Source organism: Fundulus heteroclitus, chromosome 22 (assembly GCF_011125445.2).
Source record: "Fundulus heteroclitus isolate FHET01 chromosome 22, MU-UCD_Fhet_4.1, whole genome shotgun sequence".
Taxonomy (NCBI): domain Eukaryota; kingdom Metazoa; phylum Chordata; class Actinopteri; order Cyprinodontiformes; family Fundulidae; genus Fundulus; species Fundulus heteroclitus.
In genome coordinates, this window is record NC_046382.1 from 2064551 (window position 1) to 2089213 (window position 24663).

A 24663-nucleotide genomic window follows, 5' to 3' on the forward strand; every position below is an offset into this window, starting at 1 on the left:
CTGAATCCATCTTTTACTGCTTAGGCTTCAACCGTTTATGTCTGAAACAAAAATAGTTTGGGCCAATCACATTGTGGTACTATGGTTTAAGGCAGGACATACCGGTAAAGCAAGAGACCCTCTGTCTGAGGGTCCTGTACAGAGGCTGGTGCATCCCAAGGACAAAACCCCAAAACCTAAGATGAGCAGAGTGGTGTCTGCAGTTCAGTCAGTGAGGAATGTTCTGATTTTTATATTGGAGAAACCAAACAACCTCTCCACAGACGCATGGCTCAACACAGGAGAGCTACCTCCTCAGGACAAGACTCTGCTGTCCACCTACACCTTAAGGACAAAGGACACTCTGTGAGGACCAAAATGTCCACATTTTGGACAAAGAAGACAGATGGTTTGAAAGGGGTGTGAAGGAAGCCATCTACGTTAAGAGAGAAAAAACAACCTTAAACAGAGGAGGAGGCCTTAGGTTCCAACTCTCAAAAACTTACAACACAGCTATAGGATTAATTCCAGCCAATCATCACCTCAATTCTCACCCTCATATTGGAGATCAAAACATTGTTCCTATTAAGCCAGGCCAATAACAACCCTAACGACTCCTCGTTACAGAGGAGTGGACCAGTTTCTGTTTAATCTGCTGGCTTAATGTCTTTAACAGCTGCCCATTACTAAGGGGTGGACCTGTTTCTGTTGAATCTGCATGTTATCTAAGCCATTGCAAGGCCTTTGTTAGGCAGTAGTATAAAGCTTGGTACTCCGCATTACTCCACACTTTTTGAATTGAGAAAGCTTCCTGGAGAGGAAGCGAAACGTCTTCAACTACGGAAAATAAGTCCAGTTGCTTTGTTGTTTTTTACCTCTTTTTTGGAATGACCATGACCTGATGACTGAGAATCTTCACCAGCTTAAAACTCTCTACTTTTCCGTTCCTCTATTGACCTTACTCAAAACTCTTTCTCTGCTCTCTGCTAATTTCTTTGCAAAAATAACCTGGTCAATATATTTGGAACATCCTAACAAAAGACATCTAGTCTCTTTGAGACATTATCAGGTGCTGATTGGAAAACCAAATTGCCCAAAAGGGACATGAAGGCTCCTGGGTACACAGAAGAAAAACTGAAAGCAAAATTATCTTCTGCAGATGATGTGAATAAATGTGATTCCATCTCTTCAGACATCAGTAAATGTGTGATTTATCCATCAGGTTAAATCTTTGTAGAAATCATCTTACTGCTCTGCAGATGGTCAGCCAGCTCCTCCTGCTTCATCCTCCTCAGGAAGTTCACAGTGATCTTCATCAGTGCCTCTCTGCTGCTCCTCCTCTGCTCTTCATCCACACCTTCCAGCACCTCCTCATCATCATCTCTCTGACTCTCTGAGCAGTCTGGGTCATCTGGAATCAGAACCTTCTGGATCTTCTTCAGCTCCTTCTTCACAAAAGTGACAATGTGGTCCTCCAGCAGCTGGAACAGAATAATATATGAAGGACACATCAGACTGAGATCATGGATCCAAACATCAGAACCATGTTGGACAGACTGAAGGTCCACTGGTCCACAAAGTCTAGCATGGAGACAACTGTACAGAACCGATGGAAAAGTAGTTGTTGTACATGTACAGACCATAAATATGGAGTCCAGCTGGGTTTGATGCTGCTGGGCAGATGGACCTCTGGGAACCTCTGAATTCTGCTGGTCCACTCTGTGGAGGAACCAGAACAATTAGGAAGGAAGTAAATTCTCATCCAGCAGCTGATGCTGATGGAACAGTGACCCAGAGCTTGGGGACAGTGGAGGTGAAGGTTCTGTCCACTCAGGTCTTCAGGACAGTGAATGGGACATCCAGCAGGTTCTGATGTCCAGATCAGAGGTGGTTTAGTTCAGGGGTCTTCAACCTTGGTCGTCAGCGTCCACTATCTTGCATGTTTGCATGTGTCTCATCTCCAGCAAACCTAATTCAAATGATTGCATAAACCCTTAGCAGCCCTCAAATGCTGCAAGGCCTTTTAGTCACCCATTTATTTAGGTGTGTAGATACAAATGCAATGTGCATGCTGGTGATGAGTTTACACTGGCCAGAACGTACTGAAATGAATGGATATCTAAAAACACAATATTCTTGCCAGCCAAAGTGTTTTTATGTTTTAAAGTTTATTGTAAGAGATATAGATGGCAGGCAGGCCGTACATGCTGAACACCAGTCCTGAAATTGACCAGAAGATGCATGCAGAGACAGACTTGACTAGATGTTGCAGATGAGTCCCCAGCGAAGGCAGAGTGAGACACACAATCCCCAGGAACAACTTGAAACAGACGGCACACACAAGCACAAGTAAAGCATACTAGTGAGAGCAGACGAGAACTGGTCCATGGGATCAGCTGGCTGAGCAGTACAATCACTGGTAGGAAAAACTTGTAGGTAGCGAGAAGGAAAGAGGCGTTCTAGCAGGTAGTGATTAAGTGAGGCAGTGAACAAGGTAGAATGAGTTTAGGATAATTAACGAGTGAAAGGTGGAGCTGATTATGGTGAGAGTCATGACTGGAATGTGGCTGAGATGAGCATTAAGTGGATAGTGAACAATCAGTCTAAAATTCACAAAACAAAATCCCAAATCATGACAAAAGTAATTTGATTACAAGCATTACAGTCAATAAAAGAAAACCACATAAAACACAGAAAATAAAACTAAAAAAGAGAAAAAGGTCCTCTCTTTGGGCTGCCACCTTATCTTGGTGGAGGGGTTTGAGTGCTCTCCGAGGCTTTAAGCCCCTAGTGGGGTCACCCAAGGCAGACAGGTCCTGGTGAGGGACCAGACAAAGAGCAGCCCAAAATCCCCTTATGATGAGTACAATTAATGGATGTCGTGTTCCCTAGTGAACACCAGCGGTGAGGGAAGCTGTCAAGCTGAAGAAGGAGTCCTATCAGGCTTTATTGGCCTGTGGGACTCCGGAAGCAGCTGATGTGTACCAGCAGGCCAAGGCGGCTGAGCTGGTCGCTGAGGCAAAAACTCGGGAGTTGGAAGAGTTCGGAGAGGCCATGGAGAAAGACTTCCGTACGGCTTCAAGGCGATTCTGGTCCACAATCCGGCGTCTCAGGAGGGGGAAGCAGGGCAGTACCAACACTGTTTATAGTGGGGGTGGTGTGCTGCTGACCTCGACTCGGAACGTCGTATGTCGGTGGGCGGAATACTTCGAAGACCTCCTTAATCCCACCAACACGTCTTCCATTGCGGAAGCAGAGCCTGAGGACCCTGGGTCGGGTTCTCCCATCTCTGGTGCTGAGGTTGCTGAGGTTGTTAAAAAGCTCCTCGGTGGCAAGGGCCCGGGGTTGGATGAGATTCGCCCTGAGTACCTTAAGGCTCTGGATGTTGTGGGGCTGTGTTGGTTAACACGGCTCTGCAGCATTGCATGGACATCGGGGGCAGTTCCCCTGGATTGGCAAACTGGGGTGGTGGTCCCCCTATTTAAAAAGGGGGGCCGGAGGGTGTGTTCCAACTACAGAGGAATCACACTCTTAAGCCTCCCTGGTAAGGTATATTCCGGGGTTCTGGAAAGGAGGGTCCGTCGGATAGTCGAATCTCAGATTCAGGAAGAGCAATGTGGTTTTCGTCCTGGCCGTGGAACACTGGACCAGCTCTACACCCTCAGCAGGATTCTGGAGGGGGCATGGGAGTTTGCCCAACCAGTCTACATGTGCTTTGTGGATCTGGAGAAGGCATTCCACCGTGTCCCCCGGGGGATCCTGTGGGGGGTAATCCTGGAGTATGGAGTACCGGGCCCTTTAATAAGAGCTGTTAGTTCTCTGTATGACCGGTGTCAGAGTCTGGTCCGCAATGTCGGCAGTAAGTCGGACTCATTTTCCGTTAAGAGTTGGACTCTGCCAAGGTTGCCCTTTGTCACCGATTCTTTTCATAACTTTTATGGCAGCCAAGGTGTTGAGGGGATCTGTTTTGGTGGCCTTAGAGTTGCGTCTCTGCTATTCGCAGATGACGTGGTTCTATTGGCTTCATCAGGGCGTGATCTACAGCTCTCACTGGAGCGGTTCGCAGCCGAGTGCAAAGCAGCCGGGATGAGGATCAGTGCCTCCAAATCCGAGACCATGGTCTTGAGCCAGAAAAGGGTAGAGTGCCTTCTCCGGGTTGGGGAGGATGTGCTACCCCTAGTGGAGGACTTTAAGCCTCTTGGGGTCTTGTTCACGAATGAGGGGAAGATGGAGCGGGAGATCGACAGGCGGATTGGAGCGGCATCTGCTGTGAAGCGGGCGCTGTACCGATCTGTTGTGGTGAAGAGAGAGCTGAGCCAAAAGGCGAAGCTCTCGATTTACCGGTCGATCTACGTTACTACCCTCATCTATGGTCACGAGCTTTGGGTCATAATCGAAAGAACGAGATCCCGGATACAAGAGGACGAAATGAGTATTCTCCGTAGTGTGTCTGGGCTCTCCCTTAGAGACAGGGTAAGGAGTTCACTCATCCGGGGAGGACTCAGAGTAGAGCCGCTGCTCCTCCACATAGAGAGGAGATAGTTGAGTCTCTGTTGTCTTACTGCAAGGCCACTGGGGGTTAATACCCCCAGTGGCCTTGCATAACAGCCTTGGATAGCGAAGACAGACAGAAACAGGGCAGATGGGCTGATGGCCAAATCGAGGGGTGCAATTAATTTCCATCTATGTGATCTCTGCTCTGTTTTTCAGTAAAAGTGCTGGAATTTCATTACTCCGCCATTTCCTTATTCAATAAGTCTAGAAAGTCAGTAATTGTTTAGAATTCCGATCACACTTGTTAAGACTTAATGCAATATACTGAATTCCTTAGAGAAGAAACTTTTTGACCGATCTGTATTATCTGACTTTGTAAAGTGCCCTTAGTGGGGACTGATGCAAGGGCGGTGTCAGTTAACTGAGTGAAGGTGAAAATAAGCAGAGCAAATAATGTTATTAATTTGGGACCGAAAGCAAAGGGTGCTATCGAAGATGACAGCGATACTTTTTACCTGGAGAGAAGGGGAGCTTGAGGAACTGTCAATAATTAGAGAAAGGTTATTGACTTCAGGGAGGGTTGAATTGGTACCAAATAGGAGAATTTCTGTTTTATCAGAATTTAGTTTAAGAAAGTTTGCAGTGAACCAGGAGTTAATAGAGGGGGTAATGGCACAGATGGTGGGCAGGGTAGGTAAACCTTGGTGTCATCAGCATAGCAGTGAAAGTGGCGAAAGATAAAGCTAAATTGAGAGATAAATGATAAAAAAAGGAGCGGGCCGAGGAAAGAGCCCCGGGGTACACCAGAAGTAGAATTTTTAGAACCTGCGAGCTGTTTGAACTGTTTAGAAGCAATAGAGCTTTCTGAGCTATCTAAAATTTTAGCTTCATCTAAACCTTCTACCTGTATTTTAGACCCAATCCCAACCAAGTTGCTTAAGGAGGTATTCCCTCTGATCAGTGGTACTATTTTAGACATGATTAATCTATCCTTAGTAAATGGATATGTACCACATGCTTTTACAGTAGCTGTTATTAAACCTTTACTTAAGAAACCATCTCTTGATCAAGATGAGTTAGTAAATTACAGACCTAATCTTCTTTTCTTATCTAAAATTATTAAGAAAGTAGTTGCTAATTAACTATGTGAAAATTTACAAAGTAATGACCTATTTGAAGAGTTTCGGTCAGGCTTCAGATCTCATCATAGCACTGAAACAGCTCTGGTGAAGGTCACTAAAGATATTATCGTGGCCTCAGATAATGGACTTGTGTCTGTACTTGTCCTGTTAGATCTCAGTTGTTGTGCCATATTACAGCCATAATGATGAAAATAATTGAGGTCAGATTGAATTCTGACCACACAGCCGCAAAGGAGAGAGAGTCAGCTGGGACGGCCCTTCTCCCAGCAGGGGTTCCCTGTTGCTATAAAGGTTTTCCCCCACAGACAAAAGGCCCTTCTTCAGACTCCAAGCTGCTCAGACCACCTCTCCCTGGAGCAGACCAGGATAAAGCTACTTCATCCTCACCTTCTTCCTGATTACGAAGAGAGGCCTGAACAACCATGGGCCCTGGCCAGGCATGACTGACGCACAAGCCATCACCTGGGAGAAATACCTCGTCGCCCGAGAAATGGAACCGGACAAATCAGAGTTAAGTCTGCTGTCTCAACCTCAGCGTCAGGAGCAGAAGGAAGAAATCCTGCCACGCCAAAAACAGCTTTGTTTATTTTTGTCAGCCTTTACAGGGAAGTGAACCCCAGACGGAGCCGAAAAGCCGGCAGAGGGACCCACTTTGTACGCTGAGAGAAAGAGGGAGCTGAAATACAGACTGCCTGGAGCATCAGTCGAGCCTCCCACCCCCCCCCTGACCACATGTGGCTGCTTTTACTGCCTTCCCTGGAGGACCAAAGTGGACAGAACTCACATTAGGCGCCGACAGGTTTGGGCAGAGAAACCAGAGTGACAGGTTAGAAGGTTAACTGGGAAATCTTGTGTGCTGCGTTATACATGGTCCCTTTAAAACAAAGGGCTAACGGAATCAGCCCATGCTAGATTCCAGTTCCTTAGCATTGCTAATATGGTCAAGTGTGTTTTTATGGTTATAACAAAGATTATCTCCACAAGGATTTCATATATTGATGGGACATTAATGTTTACGTTATCTGGCTCACTCATTATGACCAAAGCTTTTATTTGTTAGCGCCGAATGTCCGCTAGCCAAAATGCTACTAGCTTCTGTTAGCTCCCGATTTGCGGACATTAATATAGGGTGACCAAACGTCCGTATTTCCCGGGACATGTCCGTATTTCACGTCCTGTCCCGGGCGTCCCGGGTTTTTTTTAGAAAGTGAGGAAATGTCCTGCTTTTTAAATTACCTACATTGGACCATTAAATTGACAGGCACTAGGGCACTGCGCACAGCGCTGCGTGTGACGTAACCCCTGAGCCGCGTCAGTGCGGGCAGCCCTGTTCTTAATCAGAAGATAGATAGCGTGGATAACAATATCTATCGATCGATAGACGTGGGGCGTGATAGGAAAAAATAGGGTCGATAAAAACTTCGATAGACAGTTTTACTTCCTTGCTACAGTCGGCACGCCGTCACTAAGCGCCGCCCTCTCAAACCACAACACAGAGCATGTGAATATGTAGCAGCAAGTAGCGGCGGAGGAAACGGTCCCAAAACAAGGTTTTACTAGTTCGCCAGCCTGATAGAAATAAACAACAGTGATTTGTAAAACTTGCAAGGAACCGGTAAAAGCAGAGTCTGGTAACGCAACCCACCAGTATTCATCACGTAAGCCGCTCAGCCGCTCACACCCGCAGCAGCGCGAGCTGCGCGGCCCCACGAGCTGCGCCTCGTCGTCGTCGCGTTCTGTAACTTCTTCCAAAACAAAGCAGGTATAGCAGCTAAACTGGGCTCCCTTCTTTGTGATAAAATGACAAAGCGTCCAAGCGGCATAAGGACATAACGCATGCAGTAACGTGCTTCATAGTGATGGATATGTCTGCTGTTCTCTGCAGCTGAAAAACCTGGCTTCAAACAATAACCTGCCACTCTTGATCAGCTATATAAAGTTAAGTTATTTTTGTTAAAAAAAAAATCTGTTATGGTTAAAAAAGTTGGTTGAATAAAGATTTAATTGGAATTCTGTGTTTGTGTTCTTTAAATCAAATCATTTAGCAATATCATAAAATGTCCAGGCAGAGCTGCACATAAAACTTGGTTTTAAATATTTTCAATAATTATCGATATCGATCAATATGCCTTTCCTTTTTTGATCGATAAGCTTTTTTTCTATATCGCCCAGCCCTATGCCACATACATCTCTATGCATGGGAACAGAGATTCCCAACCTCCCAACCCCCCGGCTCACAGGTGTCCTGCTTTTCCCAAATGAAAATATGGTCACCCTACATTAATATTAAATATTAATGTTGGTTTAAAGGCAATTTTGGTAACTTTAAAGTAACCGATTTTAGCGACCAATCGCCGCAGCACCCCCTAGCATCCGGAGGTATCATTGCATTGATAAATTCAACTTCTCCTAAGGTAATCATTTTACTGAGCAAATCATTAGTCAAAATGTTATTTCCTCAAATTATGTTTTGTGTAACTCAGGATTTGCATTGTGAATGGATTAAAACACATGTCAAACACATGTTAAATGTTCTGAATTAGTCAAGCCAGTTTAACCCCAATTCACCTTCTTTAAGTTGAACTTTGGTTCTTTAACTTAAACAAAATATTATTTCATCAAATAGTGTTTTGTTTAACTCAGGATTCGCATTGTGAATGGATATAGCACATGCCAAATGTTTTCCTAAATTAGTTAAGCTAATTTAACTCCATTCCAAGCTCTTTGAATCAGATCTGCAGTGAACGGGATTCACTGAATTATTCTGATTATGATCAACCACTTTTGTTTTGTCTATTGTTTGTTTTTGCATGTAAATAGTTCCTTAGCTTAGTTTCTTTTTATCTTCATTTTGCTTAGTAGTTTAGTTAAGTTTCACCAGCCTAGTAGAGAGGATTTATTGATTGAAATATAGTGTTAATACAGATAAACCGCATTATATAGTGATGTTCTCTGGATGTTCATTTTATTTCTGTTATTAAATTCTTGAACTTGAAAGAAGTTGTCACTCCTTTATTCTATGTGTGTGCAGAGTTTGCTGTTAAAAGATCGCTAGTGCTCGAATTCATCCCTTTCAATCGTTGTCTTGATATCAGTTTAAGAGTTGATTGTCACCAGACAATACTTAACAGACAGAGGGTTATTTAATAAACATTAAATAACTTTAAACCAGGGGTGTCAAACTCATTTTGGTTGAGGGGCCGCATACAGCTTAATCTGATCTCAAGAGGGCCACACGAGTTAACTCATTGCAAGATTAAATAGAACTAATAAATGTGGACTTGTTGTTGATTTTTATATTAAGTTAATTTCACTTTTACACAATATATTATGAATAATCTCAGCGTTTTTAAGAAAAGTATGTGCAATTTCAACAATACTTTTACTCAGTTAAACATTTACTTGTGCATTATGCATAAGAACTGATCACAGTGATTATACAATGTTGAAAAACATTTATTCACATATTTTGGAACTTAAAAACACTGTCCTGCATGACAAAATACATCAAACAGATACAAATTAAGAAATGATTTGAATTTTTCCACACCTGAAGCTTAATCTGTTAATTAAAACACAGCGCCCCTCGTGGACAATATAGGAACTGCATATTTTCAATTAAATGAAGTACATGTTTTTTTCAATAATTGTTTTATGATTCTCTTCCTTTTATCTTGTCCACTTGTGAAAGTCAAATCAGATGAGCTCTTTGTGGCATCTTATTGCCACATTGCCAGAGAGGACACTGGGAAAAAAAAAAAAAAAAATATATATATATATATATATATATATATATATATATATATATATATATATATATATATATATATATATATAGATATAGATATATAGATATAGATATAGATATAGATATATAGATTTTTTTTTTTATATAATGATAATGCATTTAGCCACAGGGCTGGACTAAATTGTTCGGCGGGCCGGATGTTTGACACCGGTGTTTGACACCCTTGCTTTAAACAGTGTATAATTGCACAACACAGTGCTGCATTTGATACAGTTGATCACAATATTCTCCTAGACAGACTTACATACTGTAAACATACTTTAGGGATTAAGGGGAAAGAGTCCCCCAAAAATAAATTTCTTAATCAATCACTTAATCTGGATGGCATTAATTTGGCCTCTGATAATAAAAGTAAAAAATATTGGTGTTATTTTAGACCAAGAAATGTAATTTAAATCCCATATTAAACAGGTTGCCAGAGTTTCCTTTTTTCACCTCCGGAATATTGCCAAAATTAGAAACATTCTGTCCAGGAGTGATGCTGAAAAACTAGTCCATGCATTTGTTACTTCAAGGCTGGACTATTGTAATTCTTTACTATCAGGAAGTCCACAAAATGCAGTTCAAAGCCTTCAGCTGATCCAAAATGCTGCAGCAAGAGTTCTGATGAAAATCAACAAGAGGGATCATGTTTCTCTAATTTTAGCTTCCCTTCATTGGCTTCCTGTTAAATCAAGAATAGAATTTAAAATTCTTCTTCTAACGTATAAAGCCCTTAATAATCAAGCTCCATCATATATCAGAGCTCTGATTACCCCGTATGTTCCTAACAGAGCACTTCGCTCTCAGACTGCAGGTCTGCTGGTGGTTCCTAGAGTCTCTAAAAGTAGAATGGGAGGCAGATCCTTTAGCTATCAGGCTCCTCTCCTGTGGAACCAACTCCCAGTTTTGGTCCGTGAGGCAGGCACCCCGTCTACTTTTAAGACTAGGCTTAAAACTTTTCTTTTTGACAAAAATTATAACTAGTGACTCATGTTACTCTTAGCTACCTTTATAGTTTTACTGCTATAGGCTTAGGTTACTGGAGTATATCAGGATCTAATTTTCTCACTATATTGAGTTCTACTGTTGCAGATTTCCTGCTTTGGGGGCCCCTTTGTGAGTCTGGGGTTATGGGTCCCCTGACCCCTGCCTCTGTGCTCGGGGAAGGCGGGTCTTTGGTTCTCCACAACCACTATCGAGCTATTTCCTTCTGGATAATTCTCGCCTAAACTAGTGCACTCTCACAAACTCCCACAGGTGCTGGGTCCCAGGTATTAAATGTTCACTTATATACAGAAAGCCTGTAATTAATTAATTTATTTTCTTTCACTTTCTTTTTTCAGGTATCACTTTACACATGTCAGCTTAAATAATAATACATATGATTTAGCAATGGTATCAAGGTGTTACTCGATTGTATCTGTTGCTTTATGTCTGTTGGTTGTGCTGTTCTTTTTGCGTCTCTTTCCAGCTGATGGAGCAGATAGAGGACGTTTTATCATTCTCTCCCTTTTATCTCTTCTTTCTTTCACCTCTTCTCTTTCTTTTTTCTCTTCTTGTTCTTCCTTTACTCTCCTACTTTCACATTGTAGTGTCAATATAATTTGAAATACTCCCTGCACGAATCACAATAAAGCTATTTACATGCATAAATCAAGCGGAGCACTATGGCAAAAGCCGTTTGCTACACTTGTGATCGAGGAAGCAATGCTAACGCTTGCTTCCTCGATGCGAGCCGCCATTGTTGTTGGAATCTCACGGTCGCTTCTCCACTACGTCACATCCATGAAACTCCCACCCTGCGTCCTGATTGGCCAGACCATAAAATTGGTTGGAGAAATCACTCTCTATGGGAGATGTCCCAGATGTATGTGAGTGAAGCTAGGCGGAGCGACATTCATATGGCGAGATTCAGGTTATAGCCTAACTGCTATTGCTTTTATTTAAAAAAAAAAGTCTTATAGCATAGCATTTTCATTTATTTACACAGGCACAGTGCCCTAACCTGGGAGTCTCTGTCCTCCTCACCAGCATCACACAAACTTGATCAAGCGAATCAGGGTTAGAAATTACCCTTGGTGTGCAGGGTTAGGACTTTTTTTCCTTTTATTATTGTAATTTGATAGAAATGGGCTATATAGGCAAATCGCTATGTTTGTTTGAGGGATCGTGGGCAACAGGGCCATTCTGTGGATCGATGTGCTTTTTCCGTGCGTCATGCGCATCACACTCATGTGGTATGCCTGTGTGGTTGAGGACCTGACCTGCAGGTTTGTGATGCGACGTTGCTGTTTTTGTGCACCATGCACATTATGTCGTAGGAGTAGTGTTGGTGTGGGTCAGGTGCGGTTAGTGTGGCACCTCCAAATATAATCCTGCAGACGCCCCAAAGAATCTTCCCCTTATTTCAGTCTCTGGCAAAGCTGCAGCTGTGGTGATCTTTGTTTAGCTCCAGGCTGTCAGGCAGGAAGTTGTGGATGTGAAGAGCTGATTAAGATGGTGTTTGGACATTGGAGACCAGAGGAGCTCTTATCTTGTTGTTTCTACTGAACAATTCCCTGTTTCAGATATTGTTGTTAAGTCCACGGAGACTGTTGCGTTTGACATGAATACTGTCACTGATCCTCCAACCAGTAGAATAATGATAAACATGGTGTTTTCATTGTAAATGGGATTTGTCAGCTTTAACATTTTATAATTAAATTCAGAAAAATAAAATCAAAGATTTTTCTTCTACTTGGTTGTAAGGTTGCTGAACAGTTTTTGCTGAACTTCTGTAGATAAAACAGTCGTTTTTTTATAATGAAAATGTCTTTACCAAAACAAAATGTCAAATAGCGAAAGATCTTGATCACAGTTCAGGCAGGGCCGTAAAGTGTGTGTGTGGGGGGTGGGGGGGGGGGGTGGCCCCCTGGCCCCCTGGCCCCCTGGCCCCCCTTATTCCAACACCAGTGCTAAAGGCTGAAATGGAGTGAAACTGAACATCTAAGAGGAACCATGATGAAGTCTGGCTGCAATTCACCACTTCATCTGTGGGGCCAGTTTCCCCGTCTCCAGGCTGAGGGTCACCTGGGTCAGAGCCACCGTTAGGACCACACATTCTACCAACAACTTTTTTTTCCATACATCAAAACTTTTGGATGTGGTCAATGAGAGCCCAGAGCTGTTAAACATGATGTAGCAGCATCCAGGAAGCCTCCACCAACATCCATTCTTTCCACTTTCACTGCTGTGGTTCTGGAGAACATCCAACACACACCGCTTCACATATGAACATAGAAATGTGGAAAAAAGAGCTGAGCTCACGTTAAACACATGTTGGAATAAAAACATTTCAGACTGACTCAGTTTCCACAGTCACAGCAGTTAGATACAGCTCACCTCTCTGAGGATGCAGGTCCTGAAGGTTTGAAGTCAATGATCTCATCCTTTGACCTGTCGCTCTTTAAGGACACACAGCTGGGTTCTGGTTCTGGTTCTGGTTTCGGTCTCTGGTGGATCCTGACAGAAACATTAAGATCAAAACACATTCTGTGAGGTTCTGTTTCCATTTCAGCCCACATTTACATCACTGACCCATATGGGCAGAACTGGGCTGAAAAACTGGACCCAGATGTAATTATCTACAAGTTAAATAACGTGTTAATTATCTATTTAGGTTTGATGCTGAACAACTCTGGGTAAAAACTGGGACCCATATGGGTACCAGAGGTTCTGCTACATTTGATCTGATTTACCTGAGACCCATTTGAGACCCAGTTAGTACCTCTATAGCGGGGCCAGCTGGTTCTGGTCATCTTGGTTGTATTTAAAACATTTCAGACTGAGTCAGTTTCTACAGTTACAGCAGTTAGATACAGCTCACCTCTCTGAGGATGGAGATCCAGGAGATTTGAAGTCATTGAAGACATCCTTTGACCTGTCGCTCTTAAAGGACACACAGCTGGGTTCTGGTTCTGGTTCTGGTTTCAGGCTCTGGTGGATCCTGACAGAAACATTGAGATCAAAACACATTCTGTGAGGTTCTGTTTTCATACCAGCCCACATTCTGGACCTGTTTAACTGAGCTGCTGCTGTGTTCAGTCTGGATGAAGCAGCAAAGAGGAACAGCAGCAGCTTCAGGACCACTTGGTCTCTTCTGGCCTGATATAGTGAGAACGCTGTGTGAAAAGGGCTCTGGACACTTAGAGATGCTGATCTCACCTCTGAGCGTGGCTCTGGCTCTCAGCTTCCCCACACAGAGTGCTTTTAGAGGGAGGGACTCCCTCCTCTCTGTCCTCAGGCTGATCCATGCTGCTGAATTCACATCCACATCAGCTCACACACACTTTCTACCTTCACCTGCAGAGGAAACACACATCATTCATCTGATCATCAACTCTGATCATCCTTTACATCATTAGTGCTGGAAAAAGATCAGCTGCTCCTCCTCTGATTGGCTCTTCTTCTGCTGTACTTCTACTATCAATCCACTAGATGGAGCCAGAACAGACCTGGGTCCGTATTCACCAAGATGCTTAGCCTAGAAACCAACATTTCATCCTTGTTAGATCCTGACAAAGGGTCAATTTTAAGGAGATTTAAATTGAATTTCCAACCTCCTCTGCTCTGTCTTTGTCTTTCTGGAGGAGTTTAAAGGTACATTGGTGTGTCAGTGATGCAGCAGAGATACTGCAGTTAGTTTCTAGATCACATGTGATTTCTGATACAAGCCAATAGTCTAGTCTGGATTTAGCTGCTCCATCCAGCTTGAACCAGGTCGTTACTGTAAATAATTACTTGTTGTTAATAATCTATAAAATAAAAGGTAAAGGTATGGACATCTGGATGTAAAGCATCATCGATCACTCAGCTTGAACTCATTGCAAAAATCTCATCAAACACAATCAATGATGATTCAAAAAGAATCAGGAGAGATCTTTTAAGCAATTCATCTGTCACCATGTTAGTCTCCAAAAATAAGTTCACAGTTTAATATCTTTGAAACAACCTGAAACAAACCGTTTCAATAAATTCTGTAATCAAGTTTTATTTTACCACTAACTATTATACCCATTTATAGTTCCTGATATGTGAAATATTTCAGTCATTCAAACATCCAGTGACCTAAAGAGACTTTTTAGATACCGTTATTTTCCCTGTAAAGTTCGGGGTTATGGCGAACTCTGCTGACCGATTTGCGCAATGACATAGTTTGATTCCAGGAAATAAAACCACGACGCAGTTTGTTCAGTGAATAAAACAGAGACATTTCAGCTGTTCATCACGTTTGGTTCCAGATAATCAATAATCTCATAATCCTGTAAATTATTCTCCAAACAGTAGATATGAAACCTTTGGGCTAAAATCAGAAGTGAACATGTTCTCCAGAGCAGAAACAAACAGGAAACTTCCTCAAGACAAAGTTCTGGTAGGAAACAGAGAAAACTCACAGTTTGTTCAAACGGTCCAAAGTGCTGAAGAACAAGATCTGAACAGACAGATACCAAACACAACCACCGATGAACCAAACTGGGTTCAAAGTGAAAGTAAAAGTAAAGCGAAACAGATGTTGGACCATAGATATCATATAGGTAGACGCCGCATAGAGTGGCCGCCATCTTGGATGGGTCTCCCACGCGACCCCAGTACATTTATTTGTACTGAGGAAGCTCTTTGCCCGAATAAAACAAATCACAACGCCTTGAATTTTTACCCGATTTTCACACGGTTCGATTTGTTACAAACTGCAGAGATGGGGTTATGATACAGGGCGCTTTCACACATAAAATACATGTTTTAATGCTGAAATACGTTGTTTAAACAACATATGTCATGAATGTATGCTCTTTAACAGGCAGACATACACTGAAAAAAGTGATTTTGGAGAGTGGTAAATATGATCTATACAAATCATATGAAATTTAACTTATTTTTTCAGTCAGCCAAGGAATTACAAAATAATGGGTAAATTCTACATATGCTACCCATTCGTTAACATTAAAAACCATTACATAGGAAAAAACAGTAAAATATACCCCCGAATCTTAAGTCCGGCGCTCCAACGTTGCGCATGCGTCATCCGCCAAGAAAAGGAAAGAAGAAGAAGAAGAAGAAGAAGAAGTTGCGCATGCGTCAGACCGCGTTTTTGAATGAGCGGGACAGGAAACTCTGCATCCTCTCTACCAACGAACCGTGAGCTGAAGGTAAGCTATTTGTGAATAATACCGCAAAGGCAAATTGTAATATTTGAAAAGATGAGATATTACACTTCACTTATATTCGATGTGCATCTGTATAACATGCCATTACTTGAAATCAAAGTTTGAATCTGTCCCTGGCGCCACCATGGCTGTTAACTGTCTGGAGTTGCAATGAAATGTGTTCGCGGTGTGCTACAAGGTTAGCCAGCATGCATGACTGTTACCGTTGGTTTTAAGGTTATAGTCAACGCCAGTTTTTTGTAATATATTGAATGGGCTGATGTTTAGGCAACACATAGACTGTAGAGGGGATAGTTCAGCTTTTGCCGAGGGTGGTTAAAGTATAATGGTCATTAAGTATCTGCAGGTCTCTGCTCCCACATCACGCTGCACCGAGACACAGGCAGTTGTTGTTTACCCGTTAGCTCCGTTAGCTCCCTCAACATGGCTGCTAGAGTCGGTCTCCGCCGCGGTTTTTTTTTTAGTTTTGCGCAGAGCGGGGGAGACGACAAGCGGAGCGGGGGGGGGGGGGGGGGGGGGCAAGGAGGAGGAACGGACCGACTCGCGGAGCGGGGGGGTGGAGACGACAAGTTTTGCGCGCAGGGGGGGGGGTTTCCCTGCCATTCGAAAGCAACAACAAAAGTGTTAATGTGCAAATTAACATGCAAGCATGAGTTTTTTTTTTTTTTTTTTTTTTTTTTTGGAACGTTAGCGAGGCGGTAGCCTGAGTTTAGATAGCGCTGCGGGAAACCCTGTGAATATGACGTGTCGCACGTCTTTTCCGCTCAGTCGTCATGGAAACAGGACGCTCATCCAGCGTGAACTAGAGTGGAAACAAACATGTTGTAAAATGAAAACAAAGTACCACTGTATCCCGCCTTTATGTGTGTAAACACCCACTGTTGCTGTACCAAATCTTTTTTTAAGGAATTGTTTGTTCAAGTAAAACATTTTAGATCTATGAAGCTAATTCTATGAAGAATGAATATTAATAAATGCAATTGCATTGCCTTTATTTTAGTGAGGTAAGTACACAGTCAGTTATTTCTGCACAACAGACCCTTGTCAGACAGACCTCTCTGATCAGAGGAGCACAGAGAAATTTACCTTATGTTTAGTTTCTAGCTTAATTAAAGAGCCTCAGAGTAATTGTGATGTTAGATAAATAACTTGTAACTTGTTGGTTGTTAAAGGGAGAGTGGAGACTGAATTCCACATCATGGTTTAAAACAAAACCTGCATGATCAGAACCTTGGACCCGGTATCACAGCTCTCGTCTCGCGGCATCACAATTCTGGGCCCCGTAAAGCATAATCTCTTGTTTATGAGGTTGTTCATGAGGTTAACATGGAGATAATAATCTCTGAACTATACATTATCCCTTATATATTTCTTCTCCCAGGTACATGTCTGATCATTTCTTTTTCTCTTATTTCTGTTGCAGCCAGTATTTGCCCTCTCTTCAGTTCCTCTTGTCTGTCCTCCACAAGCAGGGACTCACTGATAGACCACTCTGCTTCCAGTTCTGGGGCTGACACACTCTCCCACATCCCCACACCCAGTGTATCCTTTACAGGTATGCAAGTTAGCTAAATAAAATAAATAACATTGACCTTAAAGGGGTAGTTACCTCAACCAAAGACCTCAGTTATTGGAAAATGAACTGGAAATGCAAGTTGTGCAACTTCACAACTTCAAAAAGATTAGACCTGCTGAAACACAGCAGGCTAATGCATGGGCATTTTGGTCGAGTCCACTCCATACCCTGCCTCTATGCAGATTGTCCTTGCAGCGTCAAGACATGGGGTGCATTAAGGACACATTTATCAAGGCATCATTTTCAGTCAACCCAGCCAGGCAACGTCCTTTCGTTCACATGCATAGTCTGTAATTCATGCTGTTTTGACAATGAGAGGCAATTTTTTGAACATCTTGGTGTCCATCTAAAAAAGTTTGAAACTGTGCCATGTGTTTTTGAGGGTTGTGATTATAAAGCCAACAAATATACAACGTTCCACAGCCACAAGAGTAGAAAACACAACCCACATTCATTGGAAGATTTCAAGATTGATGTTCTTCATCAACACCAAAACAACCCGGATGAAGAAAATGATTTTGTTGAGGATGAAAATGACTGTGGCTCAGTTCTTGAGGAGGATGAGGACTTAAACAAAATTATTACTAAGAGAGTGGGATTGCTCCTCATGAAAATGGAGAGCATTTTCAATGTTTCCAATTCATGCATTGATGAACTAGTAGAGGAATTTCATTTCCTTACAGCGTCTGCATCAGGTCCCGTCATTAAAGAGATAATTATGAGCACTTTGCGAAAACATGGCTGTACATTAGAAGACTCAGTGATATCAGAACTGGTCAAAGACCTTTGTCTTCTAAGCCCTGTCTGTGCTGCTTTACAAGTGGGTGGGCCTTTAAGCAGTCAGTTCAGGAGAGAGCAATTTAGAAAGGAACATCTCTCATCAACTGAACCAGTTGAGTACATACTTGATAGTAAAGAGAAAAAAACATTTCAGTATATACCAATCCTTCCATTGTTATCTCAACTTGTGGACAACAGACACATTCAAAATACAATATTACAAAACAAAAGGTCATCTGATGTCTCTTCTGGTTACAAATCATTTCATGATGGATCTTTACTAAGAGAAAACAGTTTTTTATGTGAAGATGAACTTAAAATCCCGCTCATCCTTTATATAGATGATTTTGAGATATGCAACCCTCTGGGAACATCGCGCAAGAAGCATAAAGTCACAGCTGTGTACTGTGTGTTTGCAGACATACCTACCACATTGAGATCTCCACTGACTTCAATTTACTTAACCATTTTGTGCAAGGCAAATGATGTCAACCAGTATGGCTACGCAAAGGTTTTGGACCCACTGCTCAAAGATTTGAAGTCCTTTGAAGATAATGGTATTTTTGTTTCAAGTCTGGGCAAAGTGGTCAAGGGCACTGTACTTGCTGTTGTCGCTGACAATCTTGGCGCTCATTCAATAGGTGGGTTTGTTGAATGCTTTTCAGCTTCACATTTCTGTCGCTTTTGCATTGGAGAACGGTCAGAGATCCAGAAGCATGAAGTAGGAGAAGGACTATTTCCTCTACGTACTAAGTCTAACTATGCCATGCACGTCAAAGCAGCACTGTCTAATCCTGCAGAAGCTCACCACTGTGGTGTTAAAAGACAGTGTCCCATCACAGACAGACTCAGTCACTTTCATGCTACATCAGGTTATCCCCCTGATGCTTTGCATGATTTGCTGGAAGGGATTGTACCTGTGGAAATATCACTCTGTCTTGATGTGTTAATCAGGAAGAAATACATCTCTCTTCAGGATCTTAACCATTTCATCCTTTGCTTTCCTTACAAATGGAGTGACAAAACAAACTGCCCACAACCCATTGCCCCAAATTTCAAGTCACGAAAAAGTGTAGGAGGTAACGCACATGAAAACTGGTGTTTGTTGAGATTGATACCACTCATGATTGGTGACAAAGTCCCAGAAGATGAGCCTGCTTGGGAGGTTTTGATGACCCTGAAAGATGTTGTTGAGCTTGTCATGGCTCCTCTCCACACAGCTGAGACAATAGGATACATGCAGAGTAAGATTTCAGAACACCGTTACAGATATTTCGAAGTGTTCCCAGACGAGAAAATGAGACCAAAGCATCACTTTCTTGAGCATTATCCTTTGCTTACAACTGTTTACGGGCCACTTGTACATTTCTGGACTATGCGGTTTGAAGCCAAACATCGATTCTTTAAAAGGATCGTTAGGCAGACTGGATGTTTTAGAAACATTCTCATGACAATGGCAAGAAAACACCAGTCGATGATTGCGTATCATGCCCACAATTGCAACAACCAAAGGCCAGCACTGACAGTGTCACAAAAGACCCAAGTGGTAGTCGATGTTCTAAAAGACAGCATTAAGGAGTCCTTTGCAATGAAGTTCCCTGGGGAAGAGTTTGTGAACATGACAAATAAAGCAACCATTTTAGGCACAGTCTACAACATTGGCATGATCCTGCCATTTGGCTCAACAGGAGGCCTACCTGACTTTGGAGAAATCCAGCAAATAATAATTTTGCACAACACTCCTGTCTTTGTTCTGAAGTTGCTTAGTGGCTGGTACTGTGAACACCTGAGGAGTTTCAAAGTAGAGCCCACAGGAGAGACAGAAATCCTTAAACATTCTGAATTTAAAGATACATACCCCTTGGCTGCATACAATACAGCAGATGGCCGTATGGTGTCCCTTAAACACTTCATTGCATTAGAGTAAGTGTAATGGGTTGATTATTTCTGTTATGTGTTGTTTTATCAGTGTTATCATACAACATGTTATATCAAACTATTAACCTGTCTCAACTTCTTTTCTTTCTCTGTCTCTACAGCTGAGGAAGCACACACCAAACAGCAATGGCAGTCCAGTTAAGAGTCATTTTACAAGAACACAGCATTAAGAAGTTGACACTTCCAACAGGAATTCCCAATACAGTAGACGATCTTGTTTCCATAATTACTGAAACTTTCCAATTGCATGGGGAATATGGACTACTATACCAAGACAAAGACTTTGACAATCAGTTTTTCAGTGTCACCTCAACTGCTGACTTGTATGACAAGGCCACTGTTAAAATGATCCTAAAAGAGCCTAACATCACCCTTGACCTACACCCAATATTTGAATCAGGACCATCATCTACATTGAGCTCTTTGAGTTCTGTGAGCACCCATCCTGCAAGTACTCCTGAAACAAATATCTGCCCTGAAGATCATGATGCATCCTCACAGGTGTCCGACTCCACATCGTCAGGTTCCAGCGACACCATTATTCTGCCTGATTCATGTCGCCTTGCTGCATGGCCAGTGCCATTTCAAGTACCTGAGTTTTCCAGAGACATACAACTAATCCTTGCAGAGGCAAACAACTCATATCATGCCACTGGAAGACACTTCACGGATGCCAGCGTTAAATCAGCAATAATGCAAGACCTTGCAAAAGTAATTTTTTCGTACACTGCTTACCCAACGAATCAGCAGATCCTTTCAGTGGCTGAAGCCTTGGTTTCCAAGTTTCCATGTCTTAGGGAACCAGGATCATTTGCAGGCTTATATGGCTGGCAGCAGCGCATAAAATACAAGATGCACAATTACCGGGCCAAGCTAAGATCTCGAAAATATTCTTACCCGGAAATTGAAATCAACACCTTAAGAAGGAAGCATCCAGCTGATGCAGTGCCATCAAAAAATGTAAAAAAGCCCAAAAAAGCAGAGGTTAATTACCTCCCTCCGCACCCTACTGGTGAAAGCCAAGAGACACTGGAGAAAGAGAGGCTTGAATTAACTTGTGAAATAACAAAGAAAAACAATGCAAAGATAATTGCAGATAAAATGAATAAAACTTTCTCTAGCCGAAGAGTTGAAGTAGTCAGCCTAAGCCCCTCTGTGATTGTGTTTAAAGAAAGGTGGCCAGCGTTATTCACTGAAGCTCAGGTGAGAATGTATTTATAATTTTTCCTTCCCATCAAGAAAAATGTATGTGATTACTATGAGATCTGGTCTGTCATTTAAAATTTTATTTTTGTCCTTTTATTTCCTAGATCAAGGAAGAGTTCAGACGTATCACAACAGTTTCTTTGGAGGAGACGTTCATGCTAAAGCTTGATGAGTACACACCAGGTCTTCTGCAGCTTATGCGTGCTAAAGGAGGGGCTGCTGGTTCCAAGATGCACCCTCTGTTGGACACTATAAATGACGTATGTTATTTTACTTTTTTTCACAAATATGTTATTATTGATATAAGTGAATTAAAAGTGAATTAATTTGTAAAGAATTGCTTTGTTGTGCACAAAGTTGAGCTCCTTACCAACCTAAACTACCCTTTGGTTTTTAAACAATTCGGTCTTGGTGTATGCAATTCTCTCCCCACTCTCCACTAACAGTCTTTTCACTAAATTGTATCTCCCTACAGACACAGAGCATTGAGAAAAAAAGGGATGCAGTTGTCTGCTGCCTCATTAACTACCTTGGTGAAAGACAAGAAGATCTTTTCCATGACTGCCAGGTATGTCATTTATAACAGATGATTGATTAACTCAAGGGATCCTCTCCTCTCCTTTCCCCTTTCTCCCCTTTTATCTTCTGATGACTCCCCTCTGCTCTCCTTTAGATAAGTTGAAATGTATTGAAACGGCATCTGCAATAAAATTCAAAATGTGTATTTTTTTTTGTTTCTTTCTTTTTTAACATGTAGGGATGTGAGGACTACACAGACAAAACAATGAAGGTGATCGTGATGCACAACATCATGGCTGAGGAGGATCCATCAGATGTGTCGATTGTGATTGAGGGAAACCAAGTGATGGAAGGATGTGGAAGCCGAACAAAGGCATGTGTACTGCTGATGGGACTGATATATGCCCTCAACCTTGACTATCCAAAGCAGCTGAAGAACACATTTGAAGCTTTTCAAAAACTCTTTTTGGAACTTGATGGGGAGAAACTACTGAAGAAGGTTCACAGCCTCAAAAACAAGCTCATGCAATAGACATACATTTCCCTCTTGTTCCAAGAGGATCTTTTGTCTGGACAGAGAGTTTTAATGGAGTATAGTTTTATATTTTTGTTCTCTTCCGTCCTCTGCTCCACACACAGACACAGAAATATATGTACAGATGGATACATAGGTATGTTGCAGCCTCTCTCAGCCCACTCCATTGTTCTCTGATTTCTCCACATTGACAGAAATGGAAAAGCAATAGAAACTGGCCAGTCTGGTTAATACCTCTGAGTGAATCCTAAAGAATTTTGAACTCACCCTCTTTCCCTCCCCATTTGTTTTTTTATTTTATTCTCATCCTGTCTCTGAGAGTGAGAGCAAGCGCAGAAACTAAAGAATGTTGATTTTCTGATCTGTCTTTATCTGTCTTTATCCAGATGTTTGATACTGTACCAATTATCCAGAAAGAACATTTGAAGCCATTAGCTTAGTGCGCTATAAAACTGGTTTATTCATTGAAATGTTGTGTGATGCTGTGTACTGCACTTACTTCATTTTTTGATAATTTAGTGTATTATTGCTGCATATAAACAGGGCAGTTCAGTTATTTGTTGTGTATTAATACACCTGCAGATCTGCAGATTTGCTCAGTCACTGTTGTGTGAGGCTGAAGAAACACAAGTAAGAGATTACAGGAAAATCTTCATGTAATTGGACACCTTCATGTAATAACACAGGTTCATTATTTGAAATATTGTGTGACACTGTTGTGCTGCAGTTTATTCTGTGTTTTTGATGACTTTATGCATTAAAAACAATGAGAAGGTGTATGATCTGAATGTCTTTTTTGGGGTACATCTTACCTTCTCTGAATAAGTAATGGTTATTAACTGATTTTAATTAACTTTTATTTGTAATTGTCAGGTATTACCTACTAGCAAACAAGACATAGTTTTACCTAATTTAAATGAGTAAGTAGCTGTTGAATATATACATAAATATGAGGTAAATTTTAAACAATTTCTTTAAGTATTTCATATATTTTTTGTTCAGTTATTTTATACTCAATATATGGAATTGAATCTACCCCAAAAGAGTCAATGCAAATTGTTACCTCACATTTATTGGGTAAATTCTATAGGTTACTTTTTTCAGTGTATGGCATATTGATGCATAAATACCGGATTTCTCACAGAAAGACTTAGTTTATGCTATTTTAAAAAGACAGACATGTATGGCATATTATTAAATGTGTTAATAAATACATGCTTCATGCTGAAATACTTTGTTTTTTGCTCTTAAACAAAGAGACATATATTACAAAACAGCACATGTATAAATTAATAAATTTTATATTTTAATAAACAATTTGGATTGTTCATTTAAATGTATTTATCTCACAGGTACAATCCTGAGCCTTCACACACCAACAAAAATTTCTTCATATTTCTGCGTGCTGTGCACATGTGCATACATAGTTTTTTAAAGGCCTGGTGTTCTTTAAAATTTCCAGGTCAATCCAGTGTCTTACTCTGCCTGCAACTAGGGCTGGAGTTTAAGACCCTTCAAAGTGAACTCTTTTGCAGCTTCTTGCATGTGTTTGTACTCTGTAACTCCAGGGTACTTAATTTGGCATTATACAGACTTTGTTTGTGAAATATGGCGATAACAGATTAATAAGCATAAAATTACAGTCCATCTGCTGGGTTTCTGAGTTGTTCTCACCAAGTAAAACTCATCTTCAGAACCAATCTCCAGCCTAAAATGGTGATGTGCACCGTGTGATCTACTTTAAGTAGTTTTTGCTGGTTATTGCAACTGTAAGCTGCAGAAAATAAAGTAAAGTTGCTCTGTCTGCATTTATTCTCATTGACTCCTGTAACATTAGACATTCTCACAGCAGTTTATCGTAGTTGCAATCACCAAAAATGGTCAGGTCACTCTGTCCACTGGTTAGCATGGAGAACAGAAACAACAGGCGGTCATCTTCTCTTCCGTTTTGAAATGCATGCAGACATATATTTATTCCACTTCCTTTTATATACTCACAACAGGATATTGGTTGAACGTGAGCATGCACACTGTAATAATATGACGTCACTACTTTAGCTATCTAACATGACTTTGGCCTAGTGGTTAGAGCAGCACGCTTGCACTCAGAGAGGGATGCAAGTACCCTGTTCGATCCCCAGTGCCTGCACTCTGGGTCCCTGAGCAAGACCCTTAACCCCAGATTGCTCCCCAGGCGCCGCACATGGCAGCCCACTGCTCCCCAAGGGGATGGGTTAAGATGCAGAAATGAATTTCTCCATTGTGAGATCAATAAAGTTCAAATATTATCAATTATTATTATTAACAAACAAAATGTTTAACAGCTCCCATGCCAGCCTTGGGTAGAAGAGACCCACCCAATATGGCGGTGACGCAGGATGCGCTCCAGCACATAATGACACATCTACATATGTAATGTCTGGGTGTTGGATCTCTGGAGTAAACAAGGGGGAGGGTCTTGGCAGTGGGCGGAGTTTAGGAAAGTCATGATTGGTCAGATT

At 41.7% G+C, this 24663-nt stretch overlaps 2 protein-coding genes across 4 annotated transcripts in view; one reads left to right on the forward strand and one right to left on the reverse strand.

Annotated features, from left to right (window-relative positions):
* The window catches only part of LOC118557086 (NACHT, LRR and PYD domains-containing protein 12-like), an 88371-nt gene that overhangs the window by 28519 nt on the left and 35189 nt on the right, over positions 1 to 24663 (reverse strand). The window lies entirely within an intron of this gene.
* Positions 15442 to 22939, forward strand: LOC118557087. 3 transcript variants are annotated; one of them, XM_036126203.1, is made up of 5 exons: positions 17074 to 17163; positions 20004 to 21105; positions 21213 to 21368; positions 21584 to 21676; positions 21866 to 22939. In XM_036126203.1, the coding sequence occupies exons 2-5, from the start codon at positions 20029 to 20031 to the stop codon at positions 22157 to 22159; spliced, it is 1620 nt and encodes a 539-aa protein (XP_035982096.1). In that variant the 5' UTR covers positions 17074 to 17163; positions 20004 to 20028; the 3' UTR covers positions 22160 to 22939. The 3 variants fall into 3 exon arrangements, with proteins under 3 accessions (XP_035982098.1, XP_035982096.1, XP_035982097.1); XM_036126204.1 differs by lacking the exon at positions 17074 to 17163 and adding an exon at positions 19815 to 19887; XM_036126205.1 differs by lacking the exons at positions 17074 to 17163; positions 20004 to 21105 and adding an exon at positions 15442 to 15590.